Below are 22,151 nucleotides of genomic sequence, written 5' to 3' on the forward strand. Positions count from 1 at the left end.
AACTGCTATTGTTTGTTAGTTGGCCGCTCCCTTACCATGCCAATATTTCAACCAACCTTTGATTGGTTGAAAGATACAGCATGAAAACAGGCTCTTCAATTTATCAGTCCATACCGACCATATGTCACCCATTCACATTAGTTCTATGTTATTTCACTTTCACATCCACTCCGTACATTCTGGGGGCAACTTCATGGAGGCCAAATAACCTACAAAAAATGCACAACTTTGGGATGTGGGAGGAAACTCTTGCAGTCACAGGGAGAGTGAGCAAAGTGGAGGATAGTAGATTTTGTAAAGCAGGTATATAGGGAGAGGTTGAAAAGATGGGAGGGGGAGGGGGGGAGGAATGGGAGGGGTTGAAAGAATGAAGAACTAAAAGGGAAACTGCAATGAAGACGTACAGGTTTGTTAACTAATTGGCTTGCTATAATTATTGCATTGGGTGATTAGAAAGGGAAAATGCTGGCCTCATTTCTATTCATAAATTCCAGATTGTTGTTGACTTTATCAGCAATAAAACCACCTCCACCTGCTGCATCAACTGAAATTTTGATGTCAAACCTGAAGATCGAGCAAAAGCAAAGATAAGGAAAAAATGTGTAAAATCCATCTCTCTTCATCATTACGGGGTGAATATGGATTCACCAGGATGTTGCCTTGATCCGAGAGGTGTGGTTGTAAGGAGAGGTTAGATAGGCTGGGTTTGTTCTCACTGGAATGTAGGAGGCTGAGGGGTGACTTCATGGAGGTTCATACAGTAATATTATTATGAGGGGAACTGGTAAGATAGATAATCAGGGTATTTTCCCAAGGCAGAACTAGAGGCCATAGGTGTAAAGTAAGAGGGGACATATTTAAAGAAGAGATGAGGTATGTTTGACATACAGAGAATGAATGTCTGAAACAAATTAGTTAGGTAATGGAAACCAATACATTTACAGTATTTAAAAGATGTTTGGACAGTCGCTTAGATAGGAAGGCATAGTGGGATACTGGCCTAATCTGGGCAAATGGGATTAGCTAGACACGTCATGGTCTACATGGATGAAACAGAAACATAGAAATAGGTGCAGGAGTAGGCCACTCGGATGAGGTGGGTTCTTTTCTATGAGGTTGTTGCCATGATTCTATGATCACATATTACATTGCCACTAAAAAGCATAATCAGACCTTGACATCGGTGTGCACTGTGCTTGTGTGTATTCCAGTTTTTTTTTTATCGGGGTGTATTCCACACTCAAGTCCATGTCTTCTCTCAGGCTTGCCTAGTTGTGCGTGACATTAACTATCTTGAATGACCCTTCATGTCCATCATTATATAAAGTATCATGAACTACACACAGGCCTATTAGCTATTTTTTTAACCTATTGCTGCAATCTTACATATTTTCGATACTTTTCCAAATTTGTATGACATGGCAATATCACCAACTTCAAAATAAATATTTTGTCATTTTCACATATCAGGGAATAATCTGCAAAAATAGTCTGTTGTTTGTCCTACATTTTAGAACAGTTTAGAAGTGATTCTTTGGCTTTAGGAAATTTTGAAAGGGATTAATCAAGCTATTTTGAAAGAATATAACAAGTCATGAGAGAACCTACTCATTGCAGTACAAATTGAGATCAACAACTTGAAAAATTGCAGGCAAGAGTTCTTTTATGGAGAGTATGTATGTGCTAGGAATGGATTTAATCATCTAATCCGCAAGGATTTTAATCTGTGAAAAGTTACTTGATCCGCATCCAAATTGTTTTAGGAATAATCATGAGGATGCTTTCCACTTCAAATTCATGGTCATGCATGGTTCACAGCCACTTTCCAACATGTAACCTTACCCTGTGTTCATTGGCTCTGGTCATCTTCTGCTTTTAGAAGTGCAAGAATTATTTCAGCATGGCCTGCTTTATACAGGCTGTGGTTTGTATACAGGAAGTGGCTGTAGCCATAGGGATTGGGTCTGAGCCAGAAATAAAATAGTAAGAACAATTATGACATGTGTATTTAGCAACAAAGTCGATTCATAAATCAAAAATGGTTCAAACAATACATATGCAGTAGTATATTGATGTTTACCTCAGACCAGACAAATTCAAAAAACTTAAAATGATTGCTGGCTGTGCCAAGGCTCCCATTCAATTGCAAGCAATGCTCAGATTTCAACACACAAAAGAGAAGTTAATTGTAATGAACAGTAACCTTACCAACACATTACCTGAGGTTTTATTGCAATTAAAATAATTCTCAAAGGGCACGTATGATTCAGAAGATAAACTTTATTTGGACACTAATCCCTGAATTGGCAGAGCATTAAACAAAATAAATTACTGCAAACTCAGTGGGAACATTAAATACATTTTTGACTTGCAGATTCCAGGTTCTTTACATTCAGTTTCAAGAGGTATTGATTATTGCTTTAAGGACCACAACTCAATGGAAGCTTCATTATGCAGATAATGTGGACTCAGCTTAAATGGTCCTTTTGCAGGAAGTGATTGGTGTGGAAATAACATATCTTAAAGTTAAAAAAATGTTTTTTCTGGCAGATCAATTCACAATGGCAGTTTAGTTTACGTATTCGAGATGGTATGTAATTTACACAGATTCATTTTATATTTTGTGTTGCTGAACTTTGCAACTTTTCTGTGTAGTGGAAGCCGGCAACACTGGAGGACACAACTGAACGTGAGTGACTGGAACTATGAGGCAGCAGCACTATCTATCTGCTGCCCATTCATGTCGCCTCACTAATTAATCTGGTTGACTTCAGATTTTAGACTTTCGAAATACGGTGTGGAAACAGGCCCTTAGGCCCACCGAGTCCGCTTCAACCAATGATCATTCACACACGAGCACTGTCCGACACACTTGGGCCAATTTACAATTTACAGAAGCCAATTAACTCCAAACCTGTACGTCTTTAGTGTGTGGGAGGAAGGCGGAGCACCTGGAAAAAACACACACAGTCACAGGGAGAACGCATAATCTCCGTGCAGACAGCACCCGTAATATGGATTGTACCCGGGCCTCTGGTGCTGTCAGGCAGCAACTCTACCGGAGCTCCACTATGCCGGATGCTCGTGCTATGCCAGTGGTTACAAATCACCTTTAAACATCTGATGTAGTTTCCTCATCAGTTGCACATGATATTATGTCATTTTCGCATTTCTATATTTCACTGAACCAATGTTGCTTGTCCTGACAAGTATTTTTGGCATTTTGTGCTTTTATATTACATTTCTTGCATCCACCCTAGATTGCTTTCACATAAAGTAATTATATAGTTGTAGGAAATCCTATTTAAATCACGTCTAAAACCTTGGGAGAATCCTGGGCACTGCACTTTAGGAATGACATAATCTTCCTTGGAGGTAGTGCAAAACAGAGTTACCTAGAATGATACCCGAACACCAAATATTAAATTACAAGCACAGGTCAAGGGTTATATTCTTTGGAATTTGGAAGGTTATTGGGTGCTTATTTGAAGTTTCCAAGATTCTCAGGGGAAAGGAAAGGGTAAATAAACAGAAACTATTTTAACTGATTGGGGAGTTTCTGCTATGTGCAGATAGTATAAAAAATGGGGACGTGGACAAAGTTGGGTTTATGGAGTTATCAGCCTTGATCCTATTGGAATATCAATCCACCTCTGTGCCCTAAAGAACTTTCTTGTGTTCCTTTGATCCACTGCGAAGAAAGATAAGTTGATCACTTAACTCTTGTCAGACATAAACAGGCACAGCAAGCGCAAGAAGTTGTAGGATTTGTTGGGTTTCCCATGGTGCAGGGTGCCAATGATAGCTCACTCTATATATTTGCATGCATAACTTGTGAACTTGGCAGTTTAACAGAACCAAAAGGAATTCTACTCCCTCAGTGAGACCACAGGCAGCGCATTCTGCATCCCAAATATCCCGTCACCCTTCATGATTTGTTCATTTTGTGACAGTTGCAGCTGAATGCCAGCTGCCATACTGACAAGAGTTATTAACTAAATACATGGCTCATGACTTCCCCCTTGAACCAATGCATACATGCACATTAGGCGTATAATAGGAACCACGTCGAGCGCACATTTAGTGCAAAGAACACTTCTGCTTTTTAGATTTATCTGGAAAAGTACTGCACTACGCAGTTGAATGGGTGCCAAGATTTGTTGTGATTTTCTGCATGCTACATGAGCAGATGGTTTTTGGCACCACCCTTCTGATGAAGAATTGGGCAGAGTAGCACAAGGAAAAGGAGGAAAAAGATCTGATGCAAGTCAGACAGTTCCTTTTTGTCCAGACTCCGCTCGCATAATTAATTCACAGATGTTTCTTGTAAGTCTGTTCTCAACATCCGAATCACCAACTGTCCCACCTTCTCTACCACTGAGGAATTCATTGTCCTCGTGACATAGTGCAAAAGCCAAACAAAATCCATAGTTGTAGACTAAATTATATAATGAGAAATTAAATGTAGTTTCACCTTCCAATGCCGTCAAGAACAAATGTATCTGCTGGAGTATCCAAGGATATCTTCAACCTCTCTCCATTCGGTCTGAGTGGCCTATATGTTTCACAAGAGCATCCATCGTTCTGGTGGCCAGCAGGAGAACAATGACGTACTTCAATGACTCCCGTTGGGTAGCATTTACATCTACCATAATGAAGTGCTTCAAGAGACCGATTATAGCACATATCGACACCTGCTTCAGAAATGACTAGGGCGTCATGGTGGCGCAGTAGTAGAGTTGCTGCCTTACAGCTCCGTGCTGTCTGTACGGAGTTTGTATGTTCTCCCCATGACCTCCGTGGGTTTTCTCCTCGATCTCCGGTTCCCTCCCACACTCCTAAGACTTAGAGGTTTGTAGGTTAATTGGCTGAGTTACTCCCGCATTTTGTGTCTATACTGTTTATGCTTTTTGTATGATGTCTGAGGTTTTGCGCCTATGATGATCCTGTAACTAAGGATAATTATACCTGTACCGCACTGTACTTGAGTTTATGACAATAAACTTGTCTTGACGTCTACAGCTAAATTGGTACGGTGAAGTTGAATAACTTTGCCTCTCATGTTGGTTTGCTTACCACTGGTGCAAACCCTTTTTGACAGGTTTGATCAGAGATGGTAATATCAAGTCCTTGTTGTTGATAGACTTTTAAGTTCCTACACAGAATATATTAGGCGTACTTCAGTGTTAATTGCATGTGTTGTCCAACATGAAGAAGTACCGATTCATCATCTCATCGAGGACAGTGACTGGTATGCAGGAGTTCTCATTGACCATGTTGCAACTGATACGTTGAGACATCTTGGGGGTTTAGAATTGATGAGAAGAGTCTTGGGAATACTCTCTCCTGCCTGTATAACAGAGTAGCACCTTCACTGGTAGATCAGCCCTGCTGATGGAACAAACAAAACGTTGTTCTAGAACTTAGCTGGAGTAGTAAAGCTGGTGTTTCAGGATCCCCAAAGCTTTTGTTGACACTTGGCCTTTTCATGATATCATATGGACTGAATTGAATTCTGTTAAAGAGTACACCAGAACGAAATTGAAGAATGGGTTAAATAACAATGTTGGGACAGTTGCTGAATGAACAGAGGGCTGTGTGTTCAGAGGGGATGAGATTGAATTGAATCAAATACTTTATTGTCACATGTGACAAGTCACAGTGAAATGTTTTGCTTGCATACTCAAAGTATGCAAGTAGTCGCCCATAAAGGACACTTACAAAGTTCCAAACTCCCCCTCCCCCACCAGGTCCCCCTTTGTACTCCCCCTCCCGCACAGCGTTCCCCCCACGCCGGATCCTCTTTTGTTTCTTCTCTCGGCAGCGGCGTCCTCACTTCCGCATGTCCGTCCTCAAGGAACTCTCCACCAACACCGGGTCCGCTCAGGACGCTTCTGCGGCGCCAACCCAAGCCCCAGCCGCGGGCTGTGCCGACCCAGGCACCCATGGCCACACAAATTTCATCGACCTGCGAGGCTTTTCCTCGGAGGCCCGGGGTCCGACCCGCAAGGTTGGAGATTGGAGTGGGTAAGGGGAGTGGGGAAGTCAAGACAGTTGATATTGTGCCAGCAGTTGGAAATAAAAAGGTCCAGAGAGGGTCGAAGGCTGGCGGGAGAGTCCATGAGGAGGAGAAATGTTGTCGATGGGAGAATGGGTTGTCACTGGGTAGTGAGAACTCCGAACCAGAGAGAAAGGCCTGTAGGCAGAAGCAATGGAAGAAGATCTCAATATAAAGATGGGCTCAGAACTTGTGGAGGTGTGGGCAAAGGGGTACAAAGATAAAGCCTCTGCTGAGGACTGACTGATGGTTCAATCACAAAGACAGAGGTCAGGGGGATGCTGAAAACCTGACAGTGGTAAGGGCAGGATCAGAATGGAAATGAAAGGTGAAGGGAGGCTCGGGGAGGTAATAGGGATAGTGACGGGGGCTCAGAGAGGAAGGGAGTGTGAGGGGTGGTGCATGGTGGGGGGCATTGGTTGATTTAGGAATAGTATTGAAGTATACTCTATGGTTGGTACAGAGGGACGGGTAGCAGAACCCAATGGTGCCATTATTGAGGTCCCCTGTTGGAAGTGGGGAGCAGTAGGATACAGGAGAGTTAATCTACCTGCAGCACTTGGAGCCAACAGCATGGAGTAGTCCACGTGAACCAGGTGAACACAGTAAACCCTCTTTATAACAGACCATCCTGGGGGTGGGGTAGGGGAGGAATGGTGTCCGTAATTGTCGATTGTCCATTATAACTGAGAAAGGTATTATCATTGTTTAAGTAGTAGAAACACACACCTGCAGTTGCTGGTTGATACACAATCGGACACAAACAGTAGAGTAACTCTCAGCGGGTCAGACAGCATCTCTGGAGAACATGGGTAGGTGAGAGTTTCAGGTCGAGACCCTATTGCAGACTCTCGGTCCGGAACAGTGCCTGGAATCCAGATGAGTTGACAGACCAAAGGGGGAGGGGAGATGAGGATCGGCGGAGTGAACGGTAGCAGCCCGCGTGGGGGAATATAAGTAAGGGTCAGTGGTGGCGGCGGCAGGTGAGGCATGGAAGCAGCCGAGGAAGCAGTGTGGGCCAGCAGTGGTGGCAGAGGTCCGGTCCGGAAGTGACACGGGCTGGGGGTGGCACAGGCAGCCATGGATAGCCCCGTCCGCCATAACCAAAATCTGTTCTAAAGAGGTCTGTTAAAATGAGGGTTTATTGTATTTTGTTTCCCATGTTTAAACTCATGCCATGATCTCATATACTCCAGTATTAACTTTGATTTTGTATGTCAAACCAGGAGACTTAAATGAAAGGATTGATACATGTAATTTGGCCCATCTATGAGGATCTTGCTCCTCCTATTGTAGAATTATATGTATTTTAAATACCTGAGATGATTTTCTCTCCAGTGACCAACTGATTGATTATTCCTTATGATTCACCCTTTGATAAAAAAAGTTTATTTGCAATATCTGGTTTAGACATGCTCAACTCATTAGATTTATGTCCTTATATCCTGCTTTCAGCCTGACTTTGAACTGAAATTGCTCAGGAGGTTGCACCTAGTTAACTATCAACATATGATCTTTAGGAAACAGTGTTTGACCACCATTCTTGTAGGTTATGCATGAACAGTCATAGAGAAAGCCATTGAGCCTGCCAATTCCAGTCAGGATGTTGTACTATGGGAACCAGGAAGAGAATAAGTGCAGTAATCATCCTTCATGAACCCATCTGGCATTGACAATCAGATAATAGTACTTCATGTTCAGACTCACCTCTAATTTGTTGGAGTTTGTTTGATCCAAAAATAAACCTACGTACGTTCTGTTCTCAGCAAAATCTTCAGGATGGCATACAAATGCCTTAAAGATTTATTGGAGCTCAGATCAAAGCATGGGCACTTGTACAAGTTATACAGTTTTATCGATACTAGAAAAAGGCAGGCGCGTGCATAACATTGTTCATCGTTATCAGAAAATACCCAAGCATATTGTGCTCTCTGATAACATACTCATTCTGGTAATATTATTTGTTATAATGGAGTTATCCCATCAATAGAAAGTATGGTAGATAACACGAGTCCCAATCAATTTTTTAAAAGTTAGTCAACTACCTCAAGACTTATACAACACGGAAACAGGCCCTTCGGCCCAACTTGTACATGCCGACCATAATGTCCTTCTAAGCAAGTCGCATCTGCTTGTATTTGGCCCATTTCCCTCTAAACTGTTACTATTCATGTCCTTGTCCAAATTCTTTGAAACATTGTTATTGTACCTTCCTCCACAACTACCTCTGATAGCCTATACCATAAATGCACCACCCTCTGGTGTAAAAAAAAGCCCCTTATGTCCCTTTTAAGTCTTTCATCCTTACTTTAAATCTATGTCCTCTAGTTTTAGACTTCCCTGCAATATGGAAAAACTGTGACCATCTTCCTTAGTCTACACCCCTCATGATCAGCCATGATCATATTGAATGGTGGTGCTAGCTCGAAGGGCCGAATGGCCGACTCCTGCACCTATTTTCTTTGTTTCTATCTAGATTTCCCTTATAACTCAAATCCTCCAGCCCAAGTAACATCCACGTGAATCTTTTCTGCACCTTTTCCAGCTTAATGGCATCCTTTGTATAATTGGGTGACCAGACGCGCACACAATACTTCAAGTCTCACCAATGACTACAGTTGCATGTTCTGTATTCAATGCCTGACCGGGGTGGAAGATTGCAACCTTCACGTGGTCCGCCCTGTTTCGACTATTGCAATCAACTCGACGTGCACAAACGGAAGATCAAATAGAACAAGTTGTCCAACAACTTTAGGCTGTGCACGCCACACGAAAGAAGAAGAAGAAGAAGAATGCCTGATCGACGAAGGCAAATGTGCCAAATGCCTTTCTCTCCACCTTGTCTTCATGTGTTGCCTCTTTCATGGAGCTATGTATCTGTACCCTCTGTTCTACAACAATCTCAAAAGCCCTTCCATTCAATTAAAGGACTGGATAGAGTGGATGTGGAGAGCATGTTTCCACTAATGAGAGAGTCTAAGACTGGAGGCCATACCTCAGAATAAAAGGGAATACCTTTAGGAAGGAAATGAGGAATTTCTTTGGCAGAGGGTGGTGAATCTGTGGAATCTATTGCCACCGAAGACTGGAGGCCAAGTCAATGCATATTTTTAAGGCAGAGATTGATAGATTCTTGATTAGTTCGGGTGTCAGGGGTTATGGGGAGAAGGCAGGAAAATGGGGTTAAGTGAGAAAGATCAGCCATGATCGAATGCTGGAGTAGGCTTTATGGGTGAAATGGCCTAATTCTGCTCCTATCACTTATGAACTTAAATCTTGTCCTGGTTTAAGCTATCAAAATGCAACACCTCACACTTAAATTCTACCTGCTATTCCTTGGTATATTTCCCCAATCATCAAAATCCTGTGGTCATCTTATATAAACTCTTCACTACACCACCAATTTTGGTGTCATCTGCAAATTTACTAACTATGTGAATAACATTGTCATGTTGTTAACTTCTTTAATATGCATGACAAACAATAGTGGACCCAGTACCGATTCTTATGACATACCATGAAGGAGGTCATAGACCTTCAGTCTCATTAACAGCCCTCCACTACCATATTTTGACTCCTACAATCAATTGTGTTTTTTTAATTTTGTGTTTGTATGTTGCCACCGAATGCAGAAGATAACATGGTTGGCATATCCAGAAACACTTCTTTCAAGTAACCAAGAACCAAGATATGGCGTTGAGCTGCAAGGTGCCAGTAAGATTGTAGGCCAAGGAATGCGACTCCCCAAGTTGATGTTGCTATCTGTCAGCTAAGGATTGAAAACAGGAGCCTTGAACATTCAGCCTGATTCATGCTCAGGAATATCAAATATTTTATTTTGATTAGCTTTGAAACACAGCAATCAATCAGTGTGCATCTGCATTTCCCACTTACATACAACCTAACCCTGCTAACTAGAATATAGACGCAAAATGCTGGAGTAACTCAGCGGGACAGCAGCATCATGGAGAGAAGGAGTAGGTGATATTTTGGGTCGTGACCCTTCTTCTAACTTGTCTACATAAACAGCAATCAAAACGTGACTGAGCAACTTTTGGCTCCTTATGCCTCAGAAATAAATTTCATTCCCCTATGAGATCGGTGAGTGAAAAGCATCTAAACAATAATGATAAAGTAGCACATAATGGTTGGTGCATTTCTTAATTTACTATTTTAGCTTTGATAGTATATTTATTTTTGGAAGCACATGCAAAATATAAGGACTGCATTCACAGAATGTATCATGATTTTCTGAAAGATAAAATATTACTTCTCATTGAATACCATGTTATATTTGGAAATGCGTTCTAATGGCTTGTTTTTCCCTCAATAGGAATGATGAGTACTGCAGCTGTTGTCTTGCGCCAGAGGCCACTTAAGAGATTGCCTTGTCAGTTTCCAAACAAATCTCTTCAGTGGAGACACAAGATGCTTGACACCAACCAGCTTTCAGTTTGAATATAGATATGCACTTTAAAACTCATATAGGTAAGATAGTTTGCTAATATGTCACAATAAATAAAGAATAATAATGTCATAATAAATAAACGTACTTAAGCCTGAAAAGTCAGAGAAAACTACGTTTTAAGATGCAGGGAAATGGAAAACAAGGACAAAGAGGGGTTTGTTCTTTTCTCCCATGTCTTTTGCATTCACACACTAGGTATCAGTGGATAGGGATATTTCAAGAAGCCTTGTTTACACCAAATAAAATAGTTATATGTTCAAAATTAAGGCGTTTAACGGCACTGGGCCTTTACTCGCTAGAATTTGGAAGAATGAGGGGGGACCTCATTGAAATGTACAGAATAGGGAAAGGCTTGGATTGAGTGGATGTGGAGAGGATGTTTCCACTAGTGGAAAAGTCTAGGGTGAGAGGTTCTTGCAGGAAGGAGATGAGCAATTTCTTTAATCAGACCGTGATGAATCTGTGGAATTCTTTGCCACAGAAAGCTGTGGAAGCAAAGTCAGTGGACACTTTTAAGCTAGAGATAGATAGATTCTTGATTAGTAAGGGTGTCCGGGGTTATGGGGAGAAAGCAGGAGAATGGGGTTAGGAAGAAGAGATAGATCAGCCATGATTGAATGGCGGAGTAGACTTGAGGTGCCGATTGGCCTAATTCTACTCCTATCTCTTACGATCTTATGAAAAGTATTTGCAACCTGATAGTCCTGTGACTAACGTCTCAATTTAATGTAAATGTATTTTAAATTGAGATGGCAGTCACAAAAGTACATGCACAATAAACAGTGTAGACAGACAACCAAGCAACCACTCAGATGATCAGGTTGCAAATGAATCGCATTTTCAGTCCTTTCACAGGGTCTCGAACCAAAATGTTAACTGTTCCTTTACCTCCACAGATGTCGCTGAACTTGCTGGGTTCTTCAAGCCATTTGTTGTTTGCTCCAGATTGCACATTTGCAGTCAGTTGCGCCTTTTGGGTTGTTACAAAGTTCTGGAAACGTCATGGAGCTGGTTAGAAGTTTCGCTGGGTTTTGGAATAAGCAGTCAGCTTCCAGAGTGATAGAAATGTAGCAGACAGCAGAACTTACAAGTGACTCTGTGAATGATCTCTTCAATAACACAAATGTAGAGCAAGCACATTTATGGAAATGTTTCCAGCACTTTGCTTTCATTTCAGATTTCCATTTCTCACATATTCTGTACTGATAAAGTTGTTTGACCGGGAACGTTAACTGTTTATCCTTCCAGAGTGGTTAAACACAGTTACTTTATGAGTTGCCAATGACTCTGGAAAATCATTGCTGAATTTAATCCTGTAAAACTGAAAATTGGCAAAAGAGGAACTCATCACATGTTGCAATATGCAAGTCAAGCAGCATCTTTCATGAGAAGTGATGAAAGATCATTAACCTGAAATGTTTCTTTGTGTTTTGTTCTTCACAGGTGCTGGGTATCTCCAGCATTTTCTTTTTTTTTTATGCCATTTGGTTCGTGTTTAGCACCAAGCATAAGTCACTTCAGAAATTGCTTGGTCAGATTGTTTTGTAATGAGATCAAATGATCTGGAAATAGTCATCCTTGCATTTCAATTTGGGGAAGATCAATTTACATTCACATAGCACTGAATTAAAGTAACTGACTTTCCTGGCCATATTTTTTTTTAAGGCATCAGTTTCCAGGCTTCAGTAGGTTTAGTAGTTGTGAGGAATTTAACCAATAAATAAATTTGGAACAATATTTATTTTGTAATTTCAATGCAATAGATATGGAGTGTCCTGTTTCAGTTGCAAGAGGATATACGACTTTGTGTTAAATGCTAACAATGTTTATGTACTTCTCAATTGACTTTTTGGCTCACTGTAATTAAAAGCAGTCTATTATTCTTTACACTTGAATATTGAGTGAAGGGAAAGCACAAAGGTGTGAAGGTGGAAGAACCAGTTCATAAAGCTGTTATAATTGCTTAAGAGGCTTTTATTTTTATTTGTGGACACAGAACTCAAAAATAAGAGAATCATGCAAAACTCTTCTGAAGCACGGGCGTGTTCACTTCTATGCACCACAGTTTTAAGTAGGGTTTGAACAACCAGATGAGGATACAGAGGAAATTGATCAGAATGGCTCCTAAAAAGGTGTAGAGCACATAACATATCATTTGTTCAACAATGCTTGTAACGAACATGATACCAATTTAAACTAATCGCCTTTGCCAGTTCTGAATCCAAACAATCAAGTCACCTGGTTTCCATTCATCTTAATTTTCTGGATCAGCCTACCATGAGGGACTTCATCAAATGCCTTACTAAAGTCCATGGAGACAACATCCACTGTCTTACCCTCATCGATCACCTTCTTCGTCTCCTCAAAACACTCAATCAAGTTTGTAAGACTTGACCTGCCATGGACAAAGCGATACTTAGTTTGGTTTAGTTTAGAGATACAGTGCCGGAACTGGCCTTTCGGCCCACCGGGTCAGCGCCGACCAGCGATTCACGCATATTAACACTATCTTATATAGGGACAATTTGTACATTTACAAGCCAATTTACCTATATACCTGTACATATTTGGAGTGTGGGAGGAAACCGAAGATCTCGGAGAAAAACCCACCTGGGGAGAACGTACAAACTCTGTACATACAGCACCCGTAGTCGGGATCGAACACGGGTCTCTGCTATTGCAAGCGCTGCCAGGCAGCAATCCTACCGCTGCGCCACGGTGCCGCCTTGACTGCCCCTAATTAGTCCATTCTCTTCCAAATGAAAGTACATCCTATCCAGAGGAATCCTCTCCAAGCACCTCCCAACCACAGACATGAGGCTCACCAGTCTATAATTTCCTGGATTATGTTAACTTCACTAAGCAAAGGAACAACATTGGTTACTCTTCAGTCCTCTGGGGCCTCATCTGTTACTAAAGATACAAAGATCTTCGTCAAGGCTTCTGCAATCTCCACTCCTCTCAATAACCTGGGATCAATCCCATCAGGCACTGGAGATTGATCCACCTTAAAGCTCTTCAAGAAATACAATATCACCACTTTCCTGATCTGAAACTGCCTAGCATATTGGTATTCCCCACACTGATCTCACTGTCCTCCATATTCTTCCCCTTAGTGGATACACATGCAAATACTCATTTAGTACTTCACCTTCGTCCTCCGATTCCAAGCATAAATTCCATGATTTATCCCTGGGTGGTCCTATTTTCTCCTTGGTTACCCTTTTGTTTTTAATGTACATATAAAAAGCCTTGGGATTTTCTTTAATACAAGTACCAGTGTTATTTCATGGTCCCTTTTGGCCCTTCTAATTGCCGGCCTGAGCTATTTATTGCATGCTTTATAGTCCCACTGGTTTCATCCTTCTAAACATTGCATCCGCTTCCTTTTTCAAATGTACAACCTCTTTGTTCATCTAATGGTCCCTTACTTTGCCATCCTTATCCCTCCTCCTAACGGGAACATGCTGTCTTGAACTCTGATCGGCTAATGCTTCATATGATTCCGTCATGTCAGATGTGAACAAACCCAATAACAACTGCTCCCAATTTACTCTCCCTGGCCCCCAAACTTGAGTAAAGTAGAGGCTCATTCCTGGCGTATATCCAAGAGAATATTAGGTTTCCAAATCTTAAAGGAATCAGGGGGATAGGATTTGTACAGAAGTGTGGTTCTGAGGTAAAATATACCGTAAATACAATATTATTGACTATTCTATTCCTGATTATCTTTTTTCTGATTCTGCTATTTTAGCCATGCCAAGAGAATAAAGACCTTAGATACTGCAAAGAAGGGGAGATTTAAACATAGGTAGCAAGAAATCCTTGTTCCTGCAACCTCTTCCAATGAAGGCCCATATTTCTTAACTACTTTCTGCACTTACATTTTTGCTTTCGATGATTGATGTATAAGGAAATCTAGCTCCCTTGGGTACTTCAACTACCTGATGCATTGACTTTCCATATTTTCTACCCTAATGGATAACTTCTCATTTATTCACATTATTCTGCATTTGCCATGTACTTGCTTGTTCACTCAACGTCTCAATCACCATGAAGCCTCTGTGATCTCCACAATCCGATTCAGTTTGTTAGCAAACTTAACCATATTGCATATGATTTCTTCATCCTAATACTGCAATACCTCATAGTCATTGCTTGCCACCCCTACTCTCTGTTTCCTGTTTGTAAATCAGTGTTCAATCCATGCAGGCAGATCAGCCCCAAATCCCATGCGCAGATGTCAGAGTAACATAGAAACATAGAAAATAGGTGCAGGAGTAGGCCATTCGGCTCTTCGAGCCTGCACCGCCATTCAATATGATCATGGCTGATCATCCAACTCAGTATCCTGTACCTGCCTTCTCTCCATACCCCCTGATCCCTTTAGCCACAAGGGCCACATCTAACTCCCTCTTAAATATAGCCAATGAACTGGCCTCAACTACCTTCTGTGGCAGAGAATTCCAGAGATTCACCACTCTCTGTGTGAAAAATGTTTTCCTCATCTCGGTCCTAAAAGATTTCCCCCTTATCCTTAAACTGTGACCCCTTGTTCTGGACTTCAAGTAACCATTGCATCTCCTCTCTCTCTGTCCCTCCCCCATCCTAGTCATTGTAATGCTTTCACTGTCGTCCTGCTGAGTTTCACTATTTGCATCATTCATTCTCACCTTCCCCACAGCCAACAATGGACAATTATGAGCTCGACCTTTCCTTGATCATCGATGCCGGCTCTGATTTGCCCAGTATCTTTTCATGTCTCCCGTTTCCCTTTCCCCTGATTCTCAGTCTGAGGAAGGGTCTTGACACAAAACGTCAGCTATTTCTTCTCTCCAGGGATGCTGCCTGACCTGCTGAGTTACTCCAGCTTTGTGTGTCTATCTTCGGTTTAAAGCAGCATCTGCAGTTCCTTCCTACACATATTGCACTATTGCACTAATTCATTCACCTGACTACAAATGTTTTAAAGATTCATATACTAAAGCTTTGAATTTATCTTACACACATATCCTACATCTGTACTGTCCCCTCCAGCAATCACCTTTCGTTTTATCCCCCACTTGAATGGTTTCTTATGCCTTGCCACTGTGCCCACTTTGCTCGTCCTCCTCCCAGTTCTTACAACACTTATTGCCAAGGGTTGTAAGAATCTTATATTTATTGCACAAGTGCATGGACTTTGGATCCTGTATTAATAGCTCCTGAATCTTTATGTCTGTGTCTGAAGCTGTCACACCCTCCTGTCCTTGACTAAGTGCCAATTCTAAAGTCATTAGTCGCAGTTGCCTTAAGGGTTCCTTTCCAGAGTACTGTTCGTCAACCAAGTTTTCAGCAAGTCATAAACAAAAAAAATCATTAATTGGTTAACATGAACATTTATTTTGCCACAAGGAACTGCAGATACTAGTTTACAAATAAAAACATGAAGTGCTGGGGCAACTCTATGGGTCAGGCAACATCTCAGATGGACATCGTTAGAGATGGTCGCGACTCTTCTTCAGACTTAATGTAATGGGGAGGGGGCAATGCTCAAAAAGGGTTGGGAGTGGGACAAAGCCTGGTAAGTGATAGGTGAATGCAGGCGAGGGAAGGCAGGTGGGTGGAAAAAAGCTAGAAAGATAGCAAGGAGAAAAAAGGGGTCATCTCTGGGAGTGGGAGGACGAGAAGATTAAAAATCGGCAGGATAGTGGGAGAAATGGGTGCACATTCGGGTGGTGGACAAGGAAAAGAGTGGGGGGGAAAAGGGGGATGCTATCTAAAATTGAAGAACTAAACGTTCATACTGCTGCATTGTTAACCATCAAGCGGAAAATTAAGTGCTGTTTGTCCAGTTTTGGCATGGCCTTGCTCTGGTAAGGGAGGAGACTCAGGACAGAAAGGTCAGTATGGGAATGGGGAGACCTAGATGGACCGAGCTCAAGTGTTCAGCAAAACACTCACCTGGTGTAAAGGAGGTCACATTGGGAGCACCAAATGCAATAGGTGAGGTTAGAGGTGGTGCATGTGAGCCTTTGCCTAATCTGGAAGGGCTGCCTGGGTCCGTGGAAGGATGTGAGGGCAGAGGTGTAGAAACAGGTGTTGCATTTCCTAGTGTTGAAGCAAAAGTTCCTGGAGAGGGGATGGTTTGGATGGGAAGGGATGAGTGAAACAAGAAACTGTGGAGGCAGTAGTCTACTGAAAGCAGAAAGGTGTGACTGGCGGTGGAATCCCATTGAAGGTGGCAGAAATGTGGGAGAATGATATGTTGGATACAGAGGCTGGTGGCAGAACTGCGGGACACTGGAGTTACTTTGGATTCCCGCATTTGCAGTCTATTTGAGGACACAGTTTAAATGTTCACTGGGGGGACGTAATGCGACATATACCTACAACAGCAGGGGGGCAAGCACGTTAACCAAATAAATGAAGCTTAGTTGTATTTACTATGGATCCGACGGTTCTTCAGATGCACAAACTGGATACAAAATGCTGGAGTAACTCAGTGGGATAGGCAGCAAATCTGGGGAGAAGGAATGAGTGACGTTTCGGTTCAAGACCCTTCCGATGCAGCCGTGCACCGCAGATAATATACCGTTAGCCCACAAAAATGTCGACAAATTCCCGTATATTCCAACATTTTCCTGTCACCCCGTCATTTAAAAAAAATATTTAGTTTAGTGTTAATCCAATTATCTCTAATTTCTTGAACGCAGTTGAAATTTGGTGAAGTTAATTTAACGTTCAACAGTCACTCCCTGGAAGGTACACAAAATTGCTGGGGAAACTCAGCGGGTGCAGCAGCATCTATGGAGCGAAGGAAATAGGCGACGTTTCGGGCCGAAACCCTTCTCCAGTCACTCCCTGGAACCGTGTTGCAATTTTCCCATAGACTCTCCCGGCTGAAAATGAAAGACACTTGATTATGCCACCCTATAAACCAGCAAAAAAAAAAGTTTGGGTACAGAACATGTGAACAACTCACCAATTGTGTTTAATTCATTCGCAAATGTGGTGGAGGACTGGCCAATTTTTGTGCCTTCCAGCACAGTGCTGAATGCTGTAGCGGATGTTTGTGGTAAACATTTGTGTGTTCTTTATCATTGTACCGCTGCTGGCAAATGCATTTCACTTATTGTATACACTCAACCGTATTGTATTGTAAATGTGTATTGGCATTTCCCACACAGGGATCCCTAGATAACTGTAACTAAGGTCTCAATGTATCACGGGATCCTAAACAAGTTTAACACTGAAGAAGGGTCTCGACCCGAAACGTCACCCGTTCCTTCCATCCAGAGATGATGGCTGTCCCGCTGAGTTACTCCAGCATTTTGTATCTATCTTCGATGTAAACCAGCATCTGCAGTTCCTTTACACGCTTTGAACTATTGTCAGCTGTTGACAATGACGAGGGGGCGCAGAGCGGTTTTGATGCCGCCACGGTTTGGATATTCGCAACGCGAATCAACCACCCTGATATTTTATTTCATCCCGCTGATACAGGACGAGTCAGTCGCGTCGACAGCGGGAGACACGGTATGAAGTAAAGTTCAGCAACAGGTGAACGGATGTGGGGCTGGGCGCGGTGAGAAAAAGCAGGTATCCACACAGTGAAGCCGGTGTCTGACTTCGCTGGGACTATTTCGCTGAATTTAAAAGGGTGGTTAACTCATTCATAAATGACAGGCCGGACCCGCGGTTGGAACAGGCAACATACTTGTTTCAAATTTGTTTAATGTATTTTGTGTTTTATGACTGTTAGCAGATCAATTTCCCTCCTGGGATAAATAAAGTTCTATCGTATCGTATATGAAATGTATATTTTCAATCGGCTTGCGTTTACTCTTCGGTTAGAGATGCAATAATGTACTTAAACACCAAACATTTGTTGTCAGATTGACATCTGACCGCCGTTCCCACTCTGCTGGAACTGTTGAATCTCTCTCTCTCGGGCGCTCATTCCCATCCAGTCATTCGCAATACTCGGGATTCCCCGGGGAACGGGGATTGGTTCAATCCAGGGGACTCGGATGTTCGCTGGAAACCCGCCTGCACTGAACACCAAAGATCTTTGCTGAACACTGTGCTGCCATCTAGTCTATGAAGTAGCATTGCCGGGGAGTGAGTGAGGGGGAGGCACTATCGTGCAGTTAGTTACCTGCGGTGCATGTCGTGTGCCGGGCGATTCACAGTGGGACAGAACTGCCCCATCTCTTCGAAACCTCAGCGCGGGACTTTGGTGTGTTAACGAAGAATCTCTTCTCTCTTCCCCAACCCTGTTTTATTTCCCCTTTGGCCAAACATCTTCATATTCTCCAGGACTGAAACGAGTGAGAGAGAGAGAGAGACAGACAGGCGACGAGGTTTAGCCTGAAGACCAGAAACATGGCCTCCTCCCCCACTGAAGACATGGACGGACTCGCCGAACAGGTGAGAAGGGGTCGTGGGTCTTTTTAAACCCCCTGTTCCCCTTTTGTTTCCACCTATGTGTACCGTAGTGGCTACCTCACGGGTCTGCTTTTCTCTACACGCTGTTAACTCCAATAGGCAGCGAATATATCAACTAAGTGCCAAGTCAAAACTGTCTCCAAACTTTTCTTTAAAGTTTTTCTTTAATGAAAAGTTTCCACCCTGGTTTTCTTGTTGCAAAAAGTAGACATCTTAGCTTGATGACGCCAATGTAACTACTCCCTTCGATTGTATTGATCGCTTTCCGTTTAAGCCTTACGTTCCATCACCGCGTACACGGGATAATGCATTTGTGATCAGTTTTAATTCCCATTCGTCCTCTGACCCATCTTCATTGGATGTGGGCTGCCGTGTATTTCAAGCGAATGCAGTCATAAGCAACGTGCTTTTTTTAAAACGCTTCCTGGAAAGGGAGTTAGGTGGGAATCCAGGTGTGTGTGTGTGTGTGTGGTGCTGGGATTACGCAACCCCATCGCCAGAACAACAACCTTCCCCATCTCCGTGATAAGCTGTTCTCAGAACGGGTCCTCTCATTTCCAAATCCTCCCCCGCTTTCTCCACAGCGCGTCTGTAAATCACTCAATTAAAAAATATTATTAATCTCGTCGACCCACTTTTTAAAGGATTAACGTGCGCCCTGCACTGCCCCGTGTAAACCTGGTCGATGTGGACAACCTTGAGTGTTTCACAGCACGGCTCGCACTTGTTCTGTGTTAAATTCCATCAGAGAAAGTTTGACTCTCTCTCTCTCTCTCTTCACTCTTGCATATGATTGCATTCTACCCAAGCGCAGCGGATAGTTTTTCAAAAGCTGTTCGACAAGTTCCGGGAGACTGTTTTCCACTCATTGTTAATTACATTATTGCCGTGAAGCAGATCACTAACTCAACAAGAGTTGGCCCCGCGCGGTCTCGACCTCGCTGGCTGTGGGACCTTAACCAAGTGGAATACTTAAAACGAGTGTCCCGGCCGATTGGAATGCATGTTATTCAGTGCTAATTTACCTTGTATCAGTGTACATTTGCATGTACAGTTTTCATCTGTCTAATTGTAAGGCGGATGTGTTGTGATTTAAAATTCAGCAGTGACTTTTGTGATTTGCCAATGATGTGGAATTCTGCATGAAGATAAAATCACCATTGTAAGATGAATACTGAACTGTTGGGGGTGGGGGGGGGGGGGGGGGGGGGGGAGATTATATGGAAAAACAACTTCAAATTAGTATGAAACTTAAAAATAATTAGTGGATAATCTGAAGCAAATCTAAGAAACACAATGCATGTTGGGAAATGTAAATTTCCAAGAGTTGTGTTTATGTATGTAATAAAAAAATTCTCAATAATCTCTGTTTTCTGAAATCCTGTCTAAATCGATGAATGTTGGAAATAGAAAAATATATTATCCTGGAGATTTAGGTTCGGCAGTGACTGGGGAGCCAAAATTAAATCAAACATTCAGGGTTCATTACCTATCACCAGACATAAGTGTGTACGATCACCAGTTTAGAATAACATTTCATGGTGCTGATGATTAAAAGAAAAATAAACTGTTCTCTTACGGCTGAACCCATTTAGATTCAGAAAGACCTACTGTCTTCTATTAAAAGGCAGCAGATGTTTTCACTATAGAAACAAGTGCACTAAGTGTGTACTTGCAGTGAAAATGTGATTGTGATCATGGTTTGGAATATGCTGCTCAGTTGTGGCACAGGAGGGCTGAGTACGACTGATAAGTTACCTGTCATCCTTGTTGTATGTGTAACCATGCTTTTATAGTTGTACAAAATGTTACATACGTTGACTCTATTACTACTGGAATGAAATGGTCATCTAGAACACGGCAGTTGCTGGCAGTGCATCTTTAATTGCCCATACCGAATTGCCTTCACTTCAACGTGTAGGAAAGAACTGCAGATGCTGGTTTAAATCGAAGGCAGACACAAAATGCTGGAGCAAATCAGCGGGACAGGCAGCATCTCTGGAGAGAAGGGATCGGCGACGTTTCGGGTCTGAAGAAGGGTTTCAACCCGAAACGTCACCTATTCCTTCTCTGCAGAAATGCTGCCTGTCTCGCTGAGTTACTCCAGCATTTTGTGTCCACCTTGCCTTGTCACACCCTGGTTGTGAGCTTAAATGTATACAGCATTGAAGGGAAGGGTATTTCAGGATTTATAATGAGTATTCCTTCATCGTTGCTGGGTCAGGAGGTGGAAACACTTGCAGGTGTCCTATAAGGGTTTCAAAAACCCCATATTGGGGTTAGGAGGGAGAGATGGATCAGCCATGATTGAATGGTGGAGTAGACTTGATGGGCTGAATGGCCTAATTCTACTCCTATTCCTTATGACATCTTGAGGGTGGGCTGCCGAATACTGAGTGACCAGGCGGCGGGGGCTGCCGAGATTTAAGAGGGACCCGGTAGAGGGCCACTGAGAACTACAAGAGAACGGAGGGCTGCCTGCAGCTGTGTGCAGCAGTAGGCCTGGTTCACCGATGGGGGAAGGTAAGACTGTGCTAACAACCTTTGAAACTTTATAGGCGCTAGAAACGTGGCGACTCTTAGTGCACTGCCTAGCTGACGTCTGCTGCATGGTTTGACCTGATTGTTTGCAAAAACAAAGAATTTCACTGTACCCAGGTACGTGTGGCGACAATACATCATTGCAGTTGGAGGTTGAGTGAGGTGCTGTGGAAGTTGGGTGAACGGTGCAGTGCATTTTGTATTTGGGATACAAGGCAGTCCCTCTGCAGGCAGCTGAGGGAACGAATGTTTGAGATAGATTTGTGCCAGCCTTGTCCAACATTGATTAATTTCATTGAGCGATCTCACCTTTGATATTTTCTCATCTCCAAAGACTGGGTTTCAAGTCCCACACCAGAGACACAAGCACCAAATGCACTAGTACCACATTGATTGATCTGTTGTCTTGTGGGTGAATCATTTTATCATATACACTTTTTAATCCTGCAGCACCTTGAAATAATTTGGATATTGCCACATAGGTGCTTGTGGGAACTTGCGAATAACTTGGCTGCTGTATATCCTACATTGCAAGGATGGTTATACTTGACTATACTAGCACATCGTTAGTAGCCAGTTTCTGTGGCAGGTCCAGTGAATATGAAAAGCATGACAAATGCTAAGAGATTTTACATAACTCTGTCTGACAGAAGG

The 22,151-nt window shown here is 42.5% G+C and overlaps 1 protein-coding gene and 1 long non-coding RNA gene across 2 annotated transcripts in view; both read left to right on the forward strand.

The window, feature by feature from the left end:
• Positions 1–2,616: 2,616 nt before the first annotated feature.
• Positions 2,617–12,263, forward strand: LOC116981333. The gene is made up of 3 exons (XR_004414212.1): positions 2,617–2,689; positions 10,392–10,546; positions 11,423–12,263. It is a non-coding gene; the product is annotated as an uncharacterized LOC116981333 (long non-coding RNA).
• A 6,360-nt stretch (positions 12,264–18,623) lies between these two features.
• ank3 (ankyrin 3) overlaps positions 18,624–22,151 on the forward strand; it is a 523,147-nt gene continuing 519,619 nt past the window's right edge. Inside the window, exon 1 of the mRNA XM_033034307.1 lies at positions 18,624–18,938. Coding sequence (XP_032890198.1) covers positions 18,894–18,938 — 45 coding nt within the window. The 5' untranslated portion in view covers positions 18,624–18,893. The remainder of the gene's footprint in view (positions 18,939–22,151) is intronic.

The sequence above is a fragment of the Amblyraja radiata genome, chromosome 15, assembly GCF_010909765.2.
Source record: "Amblyraja radiata isolate CabotCenter1 chromosome 15, sAmbRad1.1.pri, whole genome shotgun sequence".
NCBI classification, from domain to species: domain Eukaryota; kingdom Metazoa; phylum Chordata; class Chondrichthyes; order Rajiformes; family Rajidae; genus Amblyraja; species Amblyraja radiata.